This window comes from Schistocerca piceifrons, chromosome 2 (genome assembly GCF_021461385.2).
Source record: "Schistocerca piceifrons isolate TAMUIC-IGC-003096 chromosome 2, iqSchPice1.1, whole genome shotgun sequence".
Classification (NCBI taxonomy): Eukaryota; Metazoa; Arthropoda; class Insecta; order Orthoptera; family Acrididae; genus Schistocerca; species Schistocerca piceifrons.
Window position 1 is genome coordinate 594660840 of NC_060139.1, and position 19266 is coordinate 594680105.

The 19266-nt window shown below is 46.6% G+C and overlaps 1 protein-coding gene across 1 annotated transcript in view; it reads right to left on the bottom strand.

The window, feature by feature from the left end:
* LOC124775631 (brachyurin-like) overlaps nt 1-19266 on the bottom strand; it is a 76959-nt gene extending 57693 nt beyond the window's left edge. Inside the window, exon 1 of the mRNA XM_047250460.1 lies at nt 19105-19266. Within this exon, the coding sequence (XP_047106416.1) occupies nt 19105-19266 (162 nt within the window). The remainder of the gene's footprint in view (nt 1-19104) is intronic.

The window sequence follows — 19266 nt, forward strand, 5'->3', positions numbered from 1 at the left end:
CTGAATATGCAAAAAACAGAAAAACAGGTATACAACCAAATTCCTGTGACTTAAAGCAATTACTACGATGAGATAACTGTACACAAAAACATACAACAGAGCACACCAGGATTCGACCACCATTTGCACGAGTGAAGACTGCCCCTTCTATAACAACTGACATCTGCAGGCGTCTCCAGTGTTTAAAACAGAATCTTTACTTATCCGTACTGCTGTATTCACAACAGTTCTGTTCTTAATAGAACAACAAATAACGTGACCGACAACCAAGTCACTATAAAATTAAGCACTAGTTAGAACACTGGGCAGTTACGTAAGTACTTAATGAACCTTTCGGAGATTTCACATAAATACTATTTAAGAGCGTGCTAAGAGCTAGTTTGTCAATACAGACCAATTTCTCACTGCTTTTTGGTAGATGCGATTGGTGAGTATTCAGATCTGATGTGTATAACAGAACGATGGCTCATCCGCATAAATGCACCTCGCACTGCTGCTACGGCACCAGCAGGATTCGACCACCACTCGTACGAGTGTAGTGACCTCCCTACAACAACTGATATCCGTAGACGTCTCCAATTACTTGACACACACACACACACACACACACACACACACACACACACACGGCGGATCGACGGTGACGGCACCTGTAGCAAACTTCGGGCCTTAACCGCCGGGAACACAACGTGGCGCCACTAGTAACCTGTGTGTGTCTCGACCGCAGCAGAGAGACAGCAAGGCGCGGCAATATCGCCAAGGTCCAGCGGAGGCAAAGATTGCTGACTCAGTTGGTATTAGGTCAGTACAGCTAAACCGCGTTTTTTCGTTAGTTTTTTGAACACAACAGATAAATATAGAAGATAAATTTATCAGCAGTAATATAGTTCGTCAATTATCTAAACAGTCCGACAATGCTCGGGTATTTTGTAACTTAGGCAACACGTTGGTAGCACTTGTATTTTTGCATGTCATGCTGTGCAACAGAAGGTAAAACTGTGCTGACAAGGCGAGGGGTCTCCCAAATTCTGTTACCGGCTGTACATTAGCAGCACTACTTTCACTCTCCTCGTCACTCAAGTTCGAACGTGCAGCGACCACCACGAATTCGTATAGACTGTAATCTACGTTTCCTTTTATGAATTTGACGTGATTATCGAAGGTTGAATTTTTTTGTCGCATATTACTGATACCGCTTGTCTGAACGTTATCATTAACTTCCTTACGTACGAGAGTGGCATTAAGTATTTGCAGAATCATCTGTACCTCGTGTTCATCCCCCACCTTCCTATACTCCACAATTTAATTGTGGTGGTGTGGCGTCTGTCTTTCAAACTGCTCGCTCCTTTACCTTTACAAACTTCACATTTGTTGAGACACGCCATATTCTGACCGCCGTCCCTAATAAATCTTCTCTCTTTATCCATTATTCTAACCTTTCACGTGGCTGACCAAGTTATATTTTACCACCCTCTAATTTCTGCCGATCCATCGTTATTTTTTGGCAGCTTACTCTGTCGCTATCTGATACTGTAATGTTCTTGGCGTACCTGCACCATTTCTGTACGACAGGTTGGCGTTTGCGTCTACAACTTCGACACCACATCTAAACTTTCGATATACGACATTTGTTATCTCTACACTGATCTTAACGTACATTTCCAAGTGAAGCTCTTCATGATTAAACCCATCATCTCTCTGGCTGCTAATTGTCGTATTGTTATCGCAGTGATGACATTGGCCTTTTTGATGGGCCGTTCGCTTCTGTCTCTTCCAGTCCGCCCCGCAACTGCTGCGAATCTCCGTTTTCCGAACAGTTATCTTCTGAAATTGCTTGTTACAGTCTCTTCCTCCTTTTCTACCTACTCTTGCAAATTTGACACCACATCACGTGTTTCTGTTGCTGTTAGGTATGGTTGTCATTATTATAATTATTCCTATTATGATATCGAATACCGTTTGCTCGCTGTCAAACATTGAATGCGCCTATTCCCAGAAATCTAGAAATGTGGCTGTGTCGCATTCTCCTAAGTGTGTACGTATTAAATCGGGGACCTAGAAACGACGGATAGACTTCGTCCCGCCGTAGCCTTCAATGGTTCACAACACCGCAATAGGCCACAACAGTCGACCAACCCCACCGCCACCCCACACAGAACCCAGGGTTTTTGTGCGGTTCGGCCCCCAGTGGGCCCCCCGCCCTGGGAATGTATCATATCAGACGAGTGTAGCCCCAAATGTTTACGTGGTAGAATAATTATGGTGTATGTGAACGTGGATACGGTGTTTGCGCATCAATCGACGACATAGTGTAACTGAGCGGAATAAGGGGAACCAGCTCGCATTCGCCGATGTATATGGAAAACAGCCTTAAAACTCTGGCCCATTCTCCTATACTATATAATCGTTCCAAGATAATTCCTTGTGCAGCACTTGTACCAGATGTTCTTCTGCTAAGATACCTTTTTTGTGATCAACGTTTCTGCACATCCCCTCATAGTTCTCGTATGCCTATCTCTGCCGGGTCGGTAATATTTTGCACTGAAATATTTTGCTCTGCTTATTGTGTAATCAGAATTAGATTTCACAAACATTCAAAAATTCTTATAAAGTGTCTCAACCTTACGTGGAGCGACCTGCCCAAATATGTGCGTCTCAGGTGAGTTTTGTTTTCGCAATGAACACATGGCTCTCTTCAGGGAGTTCCAGGAAATCACTTTTCTAAATGTGTACATGAACGTCACAGGACGGGCTTTTCCATTCTGGTTGAACTTCTCCAATTCGGCAATCGCTTAGGTTATGCCATTCCCCCCCTAATGTGAATGCAGCGGCCAACCTACTAACAGTTCCTAAACTTTTAACTTTCGTTAATTTCAAGACGTTTGTTATTTTCAGTACATTGCAGATTTCGAGCTTGCTTTCTCTTTGTATCTAAGCTCCACGATTGGTTAGCTTATGTTAGTCTCCAAGCTTTTGTTTTCACTGTGAACATCTGCATTATTTGCTGTTAGAGTATCGATTAGTTTGTTACCAACAGCTTTTTCGAAATCTTGTAACAGCGTCTTTGTGTTAGTCTAACTTGCACAATCTGCCCTTTTAGAATATCTCCAGATTAATTCAGTTCAGAACGAATCTCATTACTTACTTTGTTTACTTTTCACGATCTATTAACTTTTCAAGGTTATGACAACAGCTTCTTCGGGGTTTTGTATATGACTAAGGTTTCTTGTTCGTCTCTTTAACTTTACTGCCCACTGATTTCTTCAAAGAATCTAGTTTACTAGCCATTGCTTATTTATTATCCGAAGAATCTAATTTTACTATTCATCTCATTGTTCACCGATTTGACCAGAGAATCAGTCTTAACATTATGTTCACTGCTCAATGAATTGTTTATTTTACATTTTCATATTTTCTATCTGCTTCATTAAAGAATACGCCAATTCAGTATTCACCATTTCAAATATCTACATTATCGTGCATCAACCACATACCTTATTGTCTAATGATTCAGTTTTTGCTTAAACCTCGCTTGTATAATCGGTAACTGTCTCACCCAAATGTTCCCGATCAAAATCTGGGATGTCTTATTGTGACGTAATTTAGTCCTCCACGACTATCGGATTATTTCTCTCGCAGTTACTGCCTTGCTGTCCGTTAAATATACATTATGTAGGCTGGCTGTGTGCCTTTATTTAAAGCCGTCTTTACTCCGATGAATAACATACATGAGATACAGGTGCTAGATGTCCTATATCACGCCATACCCCCACCGGAGTGAAGGCTTACAGGACGTAACACCTCAATGTATACAGATACAAAATAAGCGTAACTTAAACAACAAAAGAAAACACAGAAACAAGAAGGAAAGGAATAAAGGCAGGTTATTGCTCCTGTGAAAGACCCCAGGAGTCCGGGTAGAAGAGAATCAGCGCTCTATCCAACGTCAGCCCTGGGCATCGGGCGACGAGCCGTCATACGCTCGAATATCTTGTACGATGCGCAACACGACGCTAAAACCCTTGATGAGATGATGGAAAATTCCCGCACTTTGAAGTCCAGCTTCAAGAGGTCACGTGCGGATTGTGGGGACCAGGTTCCCCTCCAGTTTAAGGTGGCCGAGGAGTAGACAACACTCTGGACGCCGGAACGAAGTTCGAGGACAGCACGCCTGATGGACGGAGTGTTGTATTTCGCCACCTTCTGCTGGTGACACCAGTCGAGCAGGAGATGGTCTCCGACTATCTGGGCGTCGACGATGCGGGCCTGGCCATCTTTGACCGCGATGATGTCAGCCTTGCGGATGCCTTCTGGTGTACGAAGGTGGGGCTCCACCGAGACATCGAAGCCCCTTTGCGTGAGTCCACGCGCGAGGTACCTCACGACAGCGTTGTGACGTTTCACGCGGGACCCGTGTGTTTGCCCGCAAGCCTGGATGACGTGGTTGGCGGTCTCGACGGCCCTACAGCCCGCGCGGCATCGCTTGGCAGACGCGCGCCCACGACTTCGACGCGCCTTGGAGGACAAGGCGTTGATGCGGGCGCGGATGGCGTTGATGAAGTCGCGCCCAGATAGAAGACGACTGGTGTCGGTGACCCACTGGTGCTGCCCCCGGATGGCGACAGACTCCGAGAGGGCCACACCGTCGAAGGCGACGTGCAGGCGAGCTGCCCACATGTCCTCGACCTGCTCTGACGCCGTCAGGACGTGGCCTTCCCACGTCAAGTGCCGCTCGAGCGCCGCGGCGTCGCGTTGTACCCCGTGCAGGCCCGCGTCGTCCACAGCTGGCCCCATCTTCTGCAGTGTCAGGAGGCGGCCCCACCATAGAATAGGGCCCATCTAGCGGGCAGATGGAATGCCAAGGCCCCCGTGGGGCACAGGAGAGTGGAAGTAGCCCAAGGGGGTGTCTGCTGGGAGGCGGAACCATCTTCTGACAGCTGCACGCACTGCGGTGTCCGTGGTGTTCAGGTCACCGATCCGAGTGCGGCTGAGGGCCAGCCCACGATACAAGCCCGGCAGCAGCACGTGGACGAGGGCGTAGAGGCGCTGTTGCAGCATCAGAGGAGCCCGAGTGATGACGTCCAGCTACTCCTGCAGATGGCGGCGAGGATGGAACAGGCACCGACCGGAAGAGGAGAACTGCAGCCCCGAGTATCGGAATGTTTCATGCTCGCGTAAGGCCAGCGAGGAGGCGTTCCCGGCTGTGAAGGTGACGGTGTCATCCACCTTCACCTTCTTCTCGCGGCCTGAGGCCACTAAGGCGAAGGTGAAATACTTCCGAGCGTTGATATGCTGCCCCAGGGGCCGAGGGCTGCTGTGGCTGCGTTGATGAGGGACTGCAGGCCTCTCTTCATCGATGCAAACAGCAGGACGTGATCAGCAAAGGCTGCAGCGTTGATCTTGCGACCTAAAATCCTGGCTCCTATGTGGGAAGGCAAGGTGTTAAGCATCGTGTCCAAGGCAAGGAGGGGAGAGAGTGGGTCCCCTTGACGGACATCCCTTGACGGCTGCACGGCCATGCCCACGATGCCGCCGCCCGCTATCACCGCCGTGCTGCCCCTGTAGCAGCTCTCAACGTAGTCAGCAAATTCGGTTGGAAGCCCATGCGCTTTATCACGTCGTGAGATGCAACAAAGACAGAGCGGCAGGAGCAGACTGCGTCGACGAGGGCCTGCTCGACGATGAACGTGTTTTCCAGCATTCCCATCCCGAGGGATGAAAGCCCGCTAACGTTCGTCCACAGCACACAGACGCATCAGGCGCGAGGGCCGGACCTTGTGGAAGGTGCTCGCCAGCACCGAGCATACGGTGATGGGGCGAAAGGCAGCGAGGGATGCTGGTGCAGCCGTTTTGGGGAGTAAGGTGGTCCGGGCTTGGAGGAGGGATTGAGGGAGTGCTCGCGCAAGGAGGAGAGGATTCAGGCGCTTCAGCAGCACGTCGCGCGGCAGGCGGCGCAGCTCGGCTGGAGTTAGGCCGTTAGCAGTATAAATTCTCGCTCTGTCCCAGGGCGGGCATTAGCTTACTGACATGTAAGTCCAGGACGACTTGCCGTGAAACGGAACAAAACGCCGTCGGAGTGGCCGAGCGGTTCTAGGCGCTTCAGTCTGGAACCGCGCGACCGCTACGGTCGCAGGTTCGAATCCTGCCTCGGGCATGGATGTGTGTGATGTTCTTAGGTTAGTTAGGTTTAAATGGTTCTAAGTTATATGGGACTGATGACCTGAGATGTTAAGTCCCATAGTGCTCAGAGCCATTTGGAACAAAACGGAAAGTAGAATACCGTCTACAAACCGCTGTGCTTTAAGGACGCCGCGATGACACTGACAAAGGACCTTCTATGACATGAAATGCTTCCCAGACCATCGTCCCTGGTTGTCGAGCCGTACGGCGGGCGAATGTCAAGTTGGTATCCCATCACTGACCGGGACATCTCTGGACACATCTTCGCTAGTAACCTCGGCTCAGTTCGAAGTGGGTCTTATCGCTGAAAACAATTCTACTTCGGTCATGAGATTCCACGCCGAATGTGGCCACCACTACTGCAAACTGGCTTGTTGGTGCATAGAGTTCAAAGGTAGTCGGCGCAAGGGGCGCCGTGATCTCAGCCCCTTTGTGTGAGTCACCTATTAATGGTCCTCGTGCTCACTGAACCACTATTCGGATCGATGATAGTGATGAATCCAGGGCTCTGAATGTCTCTCTGGCGATCGCTCAGTCCTAATGTTCGGTGGTCTTTCTAGGTCGACTGCTTCCTTCTTGATGCTATGTTTGGCTGTGGTTTACTCAATCCTGCCAACATCGTTGAATAGTGTCATCGCCCCTATGCAAATGTCGAGCGATTCGCCTATTACTCCAGCCGGCTTCTATGAGCCTAACTACATGCCCTCCCTCAAATTTTGACACCAGCGTACATGGTACACACCTCAGTCTGCGAGGCATAGTACTGTCCAGGTGCGTACATGGAATGAAATTAGCAAGGTCTTTATGGACTGATATCAAATTGTCTCCTGTTTACTATCTCTACAAGTTGTGTGGTGAAACTGTCCCGCAACGTCACGCATTCATTCATCGGCCGCCAAAGTTCGCCATTTTGCATTTTCCGTCCATATCTGCATGAATACCGGTTTTTGACTTGAGTTCTGCCCACTCGTGTAATATAGGGTGCCTAGGAAACCCGGTTACTCGGATCGCTAGACAACAATTCATGCAAATCGTATTAATAAAGTTTATTACAGTAAGATAAATGACATTACTTGACTTCGCATATTCACAGAGGTGTACCGCAATCAGATGGCGACAAGCAATCAATCAATGTCCTTCGGTGTATACAACTCCAAAACAAGCAAAACAATACAGTTCGTAAGTCACTGCTGTAGTGTTCGGGAGACGGCTCGTCTTCGACTCGGTCCGCGGCCAGACAGAGCGGCGCTTATATTCTCTTCGTGTAGAGAGGGCGCTCCTGTCTCTGTCGTCCGACAGCGGGGTCCGTCAGCGTACTACTGGCGGACGTGTCACAGCCCTCTCTGCTGTAACGTTCCTGGTTGACGTGCCAGCGCTTGACCTCCGTTTCTCCGGAACATTCCTCTGGATGTCATGCTCTTATATATATATATATAAAATGACTTTTGAACACTATTAAGGTAAATACATTGTTTGTTCTCTATCAAAATCTTTCATTTGCTAACTGTGCCTATCAGTAGTTAGTGCCTTCAGTAGTTTGAATCTTTTATTTAGCTGGCAGTATTGGCGTTCGCTGTATTGCAGTAGTTCGAGTAACGAAGATTTTTGTGAGGTAAGTGATTCATGAAAGGTATAGATTATTGTTAGTCAGGGCCATTCTTTTGTAGGGATTACTGAAAGTCAGATTGCGTTCCGCTAAAAATATTGTGTGTCAGTTTAGTGTTGATCAGAATAGGCAAAGAGCGAAATGTCTGAGTACGTTCAGTTCTGCTCAGCTGTTTGAAAATCAAATAATGTAAGAGGTTTATCAGCACAGTAATTCATTAAATTTTTCTAAGGGGACGTTTCAAGTGTCCTTGGTGAAGTAACTGCAACACTTCTTTTTGCAAAACTTTAGGGATCAACATGCGTGACTGTCCACTGTGATTTTGAACAAGAATCACACCTTGCTGTACAGCGAGGCTATACCGACGTGCAAAGTATCGGCGCACTACAGAGTTCTTTATGCTATTCAGGGAGCGAGGCCAAGATGTGCGAATGTATCTTAGCAAAATGTTGAAATCTGAATCAGCTTCCGTGGCCCATGCAATTTTCTTATAGTTCAGAGGAAAGGATTGAAGCAATTCAGAATCGCCGCGCGGAATTAGCCGAGCTGTCTTAGGCGCTGCAGTCATGGACTGTGCGGCTGGTCCCGGCGGAGGTTCGAGTCCTCCCTCCGGCATGGGCGTTTGTGTTTGTCCTTAGGATAATTTACATTAAGTAGTGTGCAAGCTTAGGGACTGATGACCTTAGCAGTTAACTCCCATAAGATTTCACACACATTTTTTTTTAAATTCAGAATCCTGAGCATCGGTGTGACAACAAGATGCAGCAGAAGCGTCAAAGTGTGTATCAGGGCCAATAGGAAGGCGTAAAGTGCCTCCGCATTACCATATTTAGCCGTCGGACGATACACACTCTTGTTCTGGTATTGAGACAACAACAAAGCCCATCTTCGCAATTTTTTGCGTTTCATACAGGAACTGGCTTTGTCGAATGAAACAAGGACTGCCATCGCTTGTGATACGTTACTAAATAGAATTTTCTGCCATACAAATAGTAGTGAAATTTGGCGACATCAACATAATAGCCAATGCCTCTTTCTCAGTTTGTGAATAGTTACACTGAGCTTTGGACAACACTTTTGATGTTAAAGTAATAGGTCTGTATCTCCGATTCTATGCGAAAGCACTGCACCGATTCCTCCGCAAGAGGAAGCGTCAACTTGCAATACAATTGGCTTGTCAGGATCAAAGTGAACTAAGCACCGATCACTGAGCAATGCATCTTTAAGTTTTTGAAAAGCTACTTGGCACTCACCTGTCCAAACAAAGGAGTCCTTGCGACGCAAGCGATGCAATGGAGCTGCGTTTTGTGCAGCGTTCCGTATGAACCGAGTATAATAGTCGATTTTCTCTAAAATTGACTGTAATTCTGTGACATTGCAAGGAACTGGGAAATCTCAAATTGCTAATAACGGCTACTGAAGAGGATGTACATCTTGTCTGTTTATGACATGACCAAGACACTGCAACTCAGGTTTAAAAAATCGCACTTGTCCACTATACACTTTATTCCTGCATCAGGTAACACACAAAACAAAGCACGCATATTTGTAATGTGATCTTCAGGTGTACGACCTGCTACGACAATGGTTTGAACAGTCTGGCACTTGTGCAGTCAGCTGTTCCAAATACTGTTGGAAAATGGCGGGTACGGATGCACTGCCAAAAGGCAAACGCAAATATTTAAACAAGCCCAAACGAGAGTAAATACAAATCCAAGCCAGCATTTGGGAATAAATAGAGGGTACAGAGTATTTCTTTGGAATCACAAAACCTGGACTTAACTGGCGTCCCGAAAGCAATTTTCGGGACGCTCATTTTTGTAATCCGAAAGCGTGACTGTCCCGGAAAACCGTGACGTCTGGCAACCCCAATCATAACATACATACTGATATGCCAGCAAGGCTAACAGCTGGTGCTGATTAAATGCTCTTTGCATCAGAAGAGTCTATATTAATACCTTAAGTGAAGTACACGTACAAATCCTTCATATTAGTAGAATTTTATTTCTATTTCTCGCTTAAATGAATTTGCTCACATAACTACTTATTCTGTTATCAACTTTCGTACAAGATGGCATGTGAAATGATTAGATTACACTTAAGAATCATTGTGCTGCCAGTTGTAGACTACTATCTAAAACATTTGTTTAATCACATGACCAACAATGATTCATTTTTGAAAACAAATACTCAACTCCTGCATTTGACCCGAGGATGCACAGTGTAAATTCTGTAATTTTAGGTAGGACATTTACACTTTTTCCCAACACCGTAAATATTCCATCCCATCTACTATGTACTCCTTCCTTGGAATTTCCGCAAAATAAGTTTTCAGCTGCAATCGTTTCTACAACGCAATATTCATCAGACAGTTCTAAATTGTCAAGTTCTACACTGCTTGTGTTCTGAATCAATGGTATACCTGATTCTATGTCATTTCATTATCGTTTCTTTTTCAAACTGGTCAAAGAAAGTGAATTATAATACGGAAACTGCTTCCCCGTGAAATATTCAAGTTTTACTGTGAGATTTTTTATCGCAGTTATACAATTCCTTCAACACAGATTTGATCTTAAAACTCAAAAAATTATTTTCTTTCTTGCTTTTTGTTTTATTTTTGTTAGGAGTAATTCATAACCAGATATTGTCACAGCAAGGCAGACATTCTGCTTTTCGATATCTCGAATGCTGATTGTGATAAAACCGAAACCACAATTCAGATTCCTCTTTGCCGAAAACTGATTGTAGAGATAAAGGACATCTTGATTCAGAGAGAAAGAAACAATTTTAGAGCAGGATATAAATTCAAACGCTTTTTAAGAGCAGGAAGCAATGCCAAGCATTTTGCATTGCTGTAACCTAGCAATTGACGGTAACTCACAGTTACAAAATCACAGAACTCTCTGAGTCTTTCCATCCTTACAGTATAAATAGGGAAATACTTGTAAATTTTATAAATTATATACTTTACATAAATTGGCTGCTGCCAATGGCTGTTTCTACACTGTTCTTGATGATATGTGCCATGTCCCTCCTATAAGATGGTTCCTATAAGGCCTTGCTCGTTATTTAGCTAATACGTTTTTTCTGCCACTTTGTTTCCTGCTCCAAACATACTGTTCGCATTGTCAACAGATAAACATGCAAACTCTGATTCTAGGCAGCGATCGCGCAGAACCGACATCACATTTTTAGATATTGGATTAGAAGTTTCGTTATCAATAGAAATGAATTCCAACATTTTTTAATGCACCGCACTTTCCGAAATGAAATATTTAACTGATATTGAAAGACATTTTGTTGTGTGTGATTATTGGTGTGAACGGATGAACTTAATGAACGATTGAGCGATCGGACGGTTGCGCCGCGGTCTGTAGTAGAACATCTTTGCCTTTGGGAGGCGTGATTAGCGTGGGGATGGTAGGCGCAAGAGCAGTGGCAGTGAGACCGGTAAGGTGAAATGGTTAGGTCAGGAGGGCCAAGCCGGCCGAGCTGGAACCTGCGGGAGAGGCGAGCAATATGCCGGCAGTTGACAGTCACCGATTCAGCGTAGTAGCGATATCAATTAGAGTCTGACAGGCAGGCGGACGACGGGCCGCAGCTGCGTTGAGTCTGATCCATACTGTCCTTCCTGGATCGTGGCACGGATGTATGTCAGCTTCAGATTTGGTTCATCGGATGCGAGTGATCCGAGAATCGGCAGTAACCATAGCTACAATTACTATTTCCTGTACCAGTTCTGTAACTGTTTAATTCGGTAGTTTTCTGGTTGTTCGTTCGAGGTTCACGTCCGGCTACATATCAGACTTCTGGTTATTGATCCCGCTTCTGTCTCTAAGTAGGAAAGTTGTGTGTGCACTCCTATAAAAGTACTAAGTTTGTTTCTTTATTTAATGATCCAATCTGAGTGTTATTTGCTGTAAGGCGTTAGATTAGTGGTGGCGTAAATTTGTGTATGAAGTGAGTTCATTTCATGTGCCACGTCCTCCACGTATATTAGTGGAGCGCTCAGTTTCATCTGCTGTGTTATTGTGTATTTATACTACCAAGAGTGACTGTTTTTATTTATCTGTAAGGGTGGGGCCTCTTAACCTTAATTATTAAGTCTCTCTCCGTGAGGACTTTATTTTGCGTCTGTTGCTACTGTCTCACACGTGGCTGCACTATTATTCAAAAAGTTATGTTTTATCCGCTGTTTGTCAGGGGTTCGTTAGCCAATCAAACGCATTAGCCTGGAGCTTAGTGCTCCACTCTGCATGGCGATTACTTGTTCACTCCTCGTCTACGAGACGTGAGTTTGGTACAGGTTATGGTTGGCAGTCAAACTTCCTATTTGCTAACTGTATTTAGATTTTGGCCGCCTTAGAAGTTTAGTTGCTTACTTCGATAACTCACTGAAATAAATTTACTTATTTTTCTTGTTGCTGTAATTCTGACCGTCGTGCGGCGACGTTCGGTCCATAGCAATAGGTTGGCTCAATTCCTGTACTAAATTCTGTATTTCGCTGTTAATTAGGCTACTATTTGTGTTTCTATTAGTGGGGCCTGGATGAAATCTGCCGTGGTTGTTAGAGAACACGCAGCATCGGAAAGCGGAACAAAGTCCTCGCGCGACCGAAAGGCCAACCGGGTGTACCACTTAATCTTTCCGAGCCCAGGACGTGTTTCCAAGACGGAGTTGTATAGCACGCCGATATATTTGTGTCTTAATCATTGCACGCCTACTACAATTCTTCTTTTTATTTTTTTATTTTTGGTTTATGTAAATTGTTGAAGTGTTAACGGGCTAATTTGCCAAGTGATTATTTACTAGATTTATCTAATTAAATGTGTTTATGCACCTGTGACTCGGCCAACTGAATGTCTATTAACCTTACTCCTTGTATGCACTGTTGCTTTTTGAACTGGCCAAACTATAGGAGATTTCAGATCTGTTAAGATCATGTAGATTCTCATCGACCGTATGTATCATTCTGAACACAATTTCTCTCGCGTGTCTTGTGCACCTCCTCTGTCTGGCGGTATAGTAACTTTCTAATGTGGTGCGTATTTGCGGAGCGTACTTCCGTTTAAGATTCTAAACCTTAATGTCTCTTCGAGAAAGATTTTTCTAGCTTTTTTATTGTGCTGCTACAGTTTTGTGTTTTATCTATTTGCTATTAATCAATGTGGTACAGTTTTATGATTGTAAATTAATCTGTTTCTTAGTAGCCAGTAACGCTGGAGTTGTTTTACCAATAGAAGTTAATAAGCCTACTTATTGTGTTAAGTTAAAATAAAGTTCACAATAGAAATGATGTTCAGTCGCCCTTTAGCCCTGTCCTTCCTACCACAGACAGCGTGACACGGGTACTACATAGCACTTACAAAGTTTACATGTACGAGGTCATCTTTAAGAAGTTATTGGTACTATTAAAGCGCCATCTATCACAAAGCGAAAAAAGTGGTGCAACTAAAACATTCATATTTCCTAACGTACTACACGAATATGTAATAAAAAATGGGGATTCCCATTTTAAAAAACGCAGTTGATATCCGTTTTCCCTATGGCAGCGCCATCTAGAGGGCCAACCATAGCGCCATCTGCATTCCCCCTTCCAGCTAGACGAGTTTCGTTCTTTGTAGTTTTTTCGTTTGATGCTTATTTCGTGAGATATTTGGCCCGGTCGCTATTAATGGACCACCCTGTATATATAGAAGACTTTCCATGAATGAGTTATGCAAGTTGGTCACTGTTCCGGGGTAACGTGAAGCGCTGGCACATCGGCCAGGAACGTTACAGCAGGGAGGGCTGTGACACGTCAGCCAGTAGTATGCTGACAGACGTCTCTGTAGGACGACAGAGACAGGAGCGGCCTCTCTACACGAAGAGAATATAAGCGCCGCTCCGCCTGGCCGCGGACCGAGTTGAAGACGAGCCGTCTCCCGAACGCTACAGCAGTGGCTTACGAACTGTATTGTTTTGCTTGTTTTGGAGTTGTATACACCGAAGGACATTGATTGATTGCTTGTCGCCATTTGCTTGCGGTACACCTCTGTGAATATGCGAAGTTAAGTACTGTCATTTATCTTACTGTAATAAACTTTATTAATACGATTTGCATGAATTGTTCAAATGGTTCAAATGGCTCTGAGCACTATGGGACTCAACTGCTGTGGTCATAAGTCCCCTAGAACTTAGAACTACTTAAACCTAACTAACCTAAGGACATCACACACATCCATGCCCGAGGCAGGATTCGAACCTGCGACCGTAGCAGTCGCACGGTTCCGGACTGCGCGCCTAGAACCGCGAGACCACCGCGGCCGGCCGCATGAATTGTTGTCTATCGATCCGAGTAACCGGGTTTCCTAGGCACCCTATAATACACGAGTGGGCAGAACGCAAGTCAAAAATCGGTATTCATGCAGATATGGACGGAAAATGCAAAATTGTGAACTTTGGCGGCCGATGGATGAATGCGTGGCGTTGCGGGACAGTTTCACCACACAGCTGGTAGAGATAGTAAACAGGCGACAATTTGATATCAGTCCATAAAGACCTTGCTAATTTCATTGCATGTACTCACCTGGACAGTACTATGCCTTGCAGACAGGGGTGTGAACAATGTATGCTGGTGTCAGCATTTGAGGGAGGACGTGTAGTTAGGCTCGTAGAATCCAGCTGGAGTAATAGGCGAATCGCTCGACATTTGCATAGGAGCGACGACACTATTCAACGATGTTGGAGGAAATGAATAAACCATAGCCGAACATAGCATCAAGAAGGAAGCAGTCGACCTAGAGAGACCACTGAACTTGAGGACTGAGCGATCCCCAGAGAGACATTCAGAGCCCTGGATTCATCATTATCATCGATCCGAATGGTGGTTCAGTGAGCACTGTGGTGTCACCGCCAGACACCACACTTGCTAGGTGGTAGCCTTTAAATCGGTCGCGGTCCGTTGGTATATGTCGGACCCGCGTGTCGCCACTGTCAGTGATTGCAGACCGAGCGCCGCCACACGGCAGGTCTAGAGAGACTTCCTAGCACTCGCCCCAGTTGTACAGCCGACTTTGCTAGCGAGGGTTCACTGACAAATTACGCTCTCATTTGCCGAGACGATAGTTAGAATAGCCTTCAGCTACGTCATTTGCTACCACCTAGCAAGGCGCCATTATCAATTGCTATTTATCTTGTGATGCATGTACCGTCAGACCGATGTTCACCAATTATGGATCAAAGTTAAGTATTTCAGAAGCTACGTACCTTATTTTGCTAGTATAATTACTTTACCTGTTCCAGACCTCACGCCAGCCTGCGTCAGCTTAAACGCGTGCCTTTCGGCTTCTTCTCCTAGTGGCTTGGCTGTCTTGCATATAGGAATGTGAAAATAGTGCTACCAACATGTTGCCTAAGTCATAAAATACCCGAGCATTGACGAACTGTTTAGATAATTGAAAGACTATATTACTGCTGATTAATTTATCTTTAATATTTATCTGTTGTGTTCAAAAAACTAACGATGTTTAGCTGTACTGTCCTAATACCAACGGACTATAGCTTATCATGATGAAGTTATGAAAACAGAGTCAGCAATCTTTGCCTCCGCTGGTCCTTGCCGATATTGCGCACCTTGCTGTCGCTCTGTTGCGGTCGAGTCACACGCAGGTTACTTTTTTTGTTTTTTTTTCTTTATTTTTTAATGATCTTTATTGAACAAACTAAAAGTACATATATATTCACTATGCAAGAGTTCTTCAAGGTACCATTTAAACACATACAAATGATTGGTAGTTAAAACAAAACAAAAAATAAATATCTAAAAAACTTTTTTCGGTCGATGCATGAGAACGTGGATAAGGGTGTTGCATCATGTGACAGGTAGGCATGGCACACCCCAACTTTGAGGGGGGTCAAGGAAGACTCTGCGGAGATGACCGGCAAAAGTTTGTCGGTAAGATGGTTTTCGGGTGTGGGTGCTATGTGCGGTCACAACTTTGTACCAGAAGTCAAGGACTGTATGCGGACCACTCTGAAAGAGGTATTCTAAAGCCTGTCCTCGAAACCAGATTAGGGTATGGTGCTTAGCAAGAGGGTAGTGAAATGTCTAGGGCAACAACAGGAAATCCGGGGTTACCGTCGTTGGCGGAGCACGGAGGTAAAAGCCCACGATTCGTTGGATGAGGAGCCATACGTTTCGTTTCACGGGGCACGTAAGACGGTGCTCGTCGGTGTTTTCGAGCTGACAGTCAGGGCAGAGAGGGGAGGTGGCCAGTCCTATGCGATAAAGTCCACTATTAGTCGGGAATTTTCCATAGACTAAAATATACCAGAGTGCAGAGGCAGACGACGGTAAAAAGGGTGCATGCACACACCCCCAAACCGTTCGCCAATTAATGTCAGGACGCTGTAGCACCATAGGGTCGCAAGGGTTGGACAGCATAAACAAACGATAGTAATCTTTTGTACGGGGAGGACGGGTGACTGGAAGATCGGCCCGAACGTAGCTGAGATCTATGAAACAATTGGCGACGTGGTACAATAATGGAGAAATAGGTGCCACATTGATCGGTGGATCGAGAGAAGCTGGTCGGAGGATATCTAAGAGACTGCGTGTTAAGGACGGGACCGGCCCCTGCCAGTGCCGCAACAGAGTGTGGACAAAGAGTGCAGAAGATCGTGCCCGCACGTTGACGAGTCTGAGGCCACCTTTTGCAGGAGGCAGTGTTAGGGTGTTGTGCCGGACTTTGAAAACTGCTCCTGCTGACACGAAATATCCAAAGGCTGATTGGATGCGGCGGCCAAGGAGTAACGGCATTGGGAGGATCTGGGCGACGTGTACCAGTTTAGGGGCTACATACATGTTGACGTAGGACACACGTTGGAGGTGGTTTAAGTTACGGTGCACTTGACCGCGAACATGGTGCCGAATCGACTGCAAAAGCCGCCGGTAAGCCAGGGCCACTGTGCGGTGTGTGGAGCTCGTAAATTCGATACCCAAGTAACGAAGGGTGGTACTGACTGGGAGTGGGGTCGGCACCATAGCCGGGAGGCCGCGCCCAATGTGCATCATAGTCGATTTACAGACATTAAGAATGCTACCAGAAAGACGTCCATACTGGTGGAGCCATTGGATGGCGTCATTGAGTTCCGTGGAGGAACAGGTGAGAAAGAGGAGGTCGTCCGCATAAGCCCTGCAGTGAAAGGTGTACTCACGCAAAGTGAGACCCTGCAGTCTAGAGGTAAGACCAGTGATGAGGGGCTCAAGTGCAATGGCATATAGTAAAGTAGACATAGGGCATCCTTGACGCACAGAGCGGCGTATAGGAATCGGTCCTACAAGCCTCCCATTGACTTGCACCATCGAGACCGCGGGAAGTAGTAACCGGCGAATGGCATCGACAAAAAGTAATGGGAACCCCATACGTGTTGCCACCATGAGGAGGAATGGGTGTCGAACGCGATCAAAGGCACTCGTAAAATCGACGGATACCAGTGCTGCACGAAGGCGACAAACAGACGCCAGTGCTATGAGGTCACGGCATTCTCCTAGAGCTGTTTGTAAGGTGGCCCCACAACCACGTGCAGTCTGCTCCGGTGAAAGGACCGTAGGTAAGACGGTGCGTATGCGCGCTGCTAAGAGGCGTGCACAGATTTTATAATCTGCATTCAGCAGTGTAATGGGGCGATATGCAGAGACATGAGACCCTCCCTTCGGCTTAGGCACAGGTAGAGGTATGCCAGTGACGAATTCAGGTGGAATTGAGAAGGACGGAGTAAAGAGTTCCTGAATCATTTCCGTCCAGCAAGGAAGCATTAACGTGGTGAACGCCCCGTAAAACTCCACCGGGAGACCATCTGGTCCTGGTGATTTGTTCTTGGCTCCTTTGTTGATCGCATCTACCACCTCTTCTGCTGTGATTGCAGACATCATGGACGTTGACTCCGCTACGGTGAGGGTGCGATCAGGGGAAAGACGGAGATCATCAGGAATTGGCGTTGCCATCGGTTCATCATCATAAAATTGGCGATAATGCTCAGCAAAGGTAGACACCACTGCTGCCCGTGTTGTGTGGTGAACACCGTCTGAGGTCGTGATGTTGGGGACGAAAAGTCGACGTCGACGACTATGGTCGGATGCGGCATGGATTGTGGATGGGGTTTCGTCGTGGAGGAGGTCTTGTCGTCGGGAACGCACCACGACACCATGCAGTCGAGCACATTGGAGAGAGAGGAGACGAGCTTTAGTACGCTGTCGTTCCCTACGGGTGTCAGGTGATGGAGGGAGCACATCGAGCTCACGGAGGACGGCGTAGTGAAAATTTGTGGTGTCTCGATGCCATGCTGCTGCTTCCTTGCCACATTGCATGAAGACCTTTCTGATCGCAGGTTTGGCATATTTGAGCCACCAATGGAACGTGGATGTGGTCTGCGGGAGGCGTCTTTCGCAAGACGCCCATGTATTGGCAATACATTGTCGGCAGTGTGGATCATTAAGGAGGGAGGTATTAAGCTTCCAATAACCTCTGCTGCGCCACACTGACTGAGGTGGCAGAGCCAGGGAGCAAATGACGGCGCAGTGGTTCGAAAATGCAAGGGGCCATCGTTCAGCTTAGGCAACTTCATTGCCAAGGTGGACAGAGACATAAAACCGTTCCAGTCTGCTCGCAGAATGTGCTGTATAATGAGTAAAACCGGGGGTATGGCCATGAATTTTCTCCCAAACGTCCACTAGATGAAAATCTTCGATTATGGTGAGCAGCGCCGGGCAAGGCGAATAACCAGGCATTTGGTCCTGCGGATGGAGGACGCAGTTGAAATCGCCTCCCATGATAAGGCGATCATAGCGTCCAGAAAACAGTGGCGCCACGTCATGTCCGAAGAAAGTGGACCGCTGCCGACGATTCGTGGAGCCAGACGGAGCGTAGATATTGATGACGCGCGTGTCGAAGATGGTAACAGCCATGCCCTTTCCACAGGGAAGGATTGTCGTGTCCCTGAGTGAGATTCCTTCGAGTATGTAGAAAGCTACTCCACACCCTGATTGATCACATGTGGACGTGCATGAGTCGTAGCCGTAGACTGGTGGTAGTGTGGCAACGCGTACTTCCTGAAGAAGGGCGACGTCGACGTCAGAGGCCCGAAGCATGTCACATAGGAGTGGCAGCCTGGGTGCAGTGCCGATCATGTTGATGTTCAGTGTTGCGAACCGGTACGTTTGTTTCAGTGGTGGTGGACGCGCATCCACCATCACCAAGGGAAGTATGAGGAGGGCACCGACACGAAGTCCCGTCCCATCAGCTGCAGTGCCTCGCTTTCGATGTTAACAGCCAGCCTTGTCCGGAGGAGGCAATTCATCCGGAGGAGGGGGCGTATCTTCCTCAATGTCGTCGGCCCATGCTCCTGTGCCGTGGGTCTGTCCAATGTCCATGGGAATTGCGTCGTGGTGAGAGAGATCTGGAGTTGTCGGCGGGGAGACAAGCGTTTCAACCTCCAT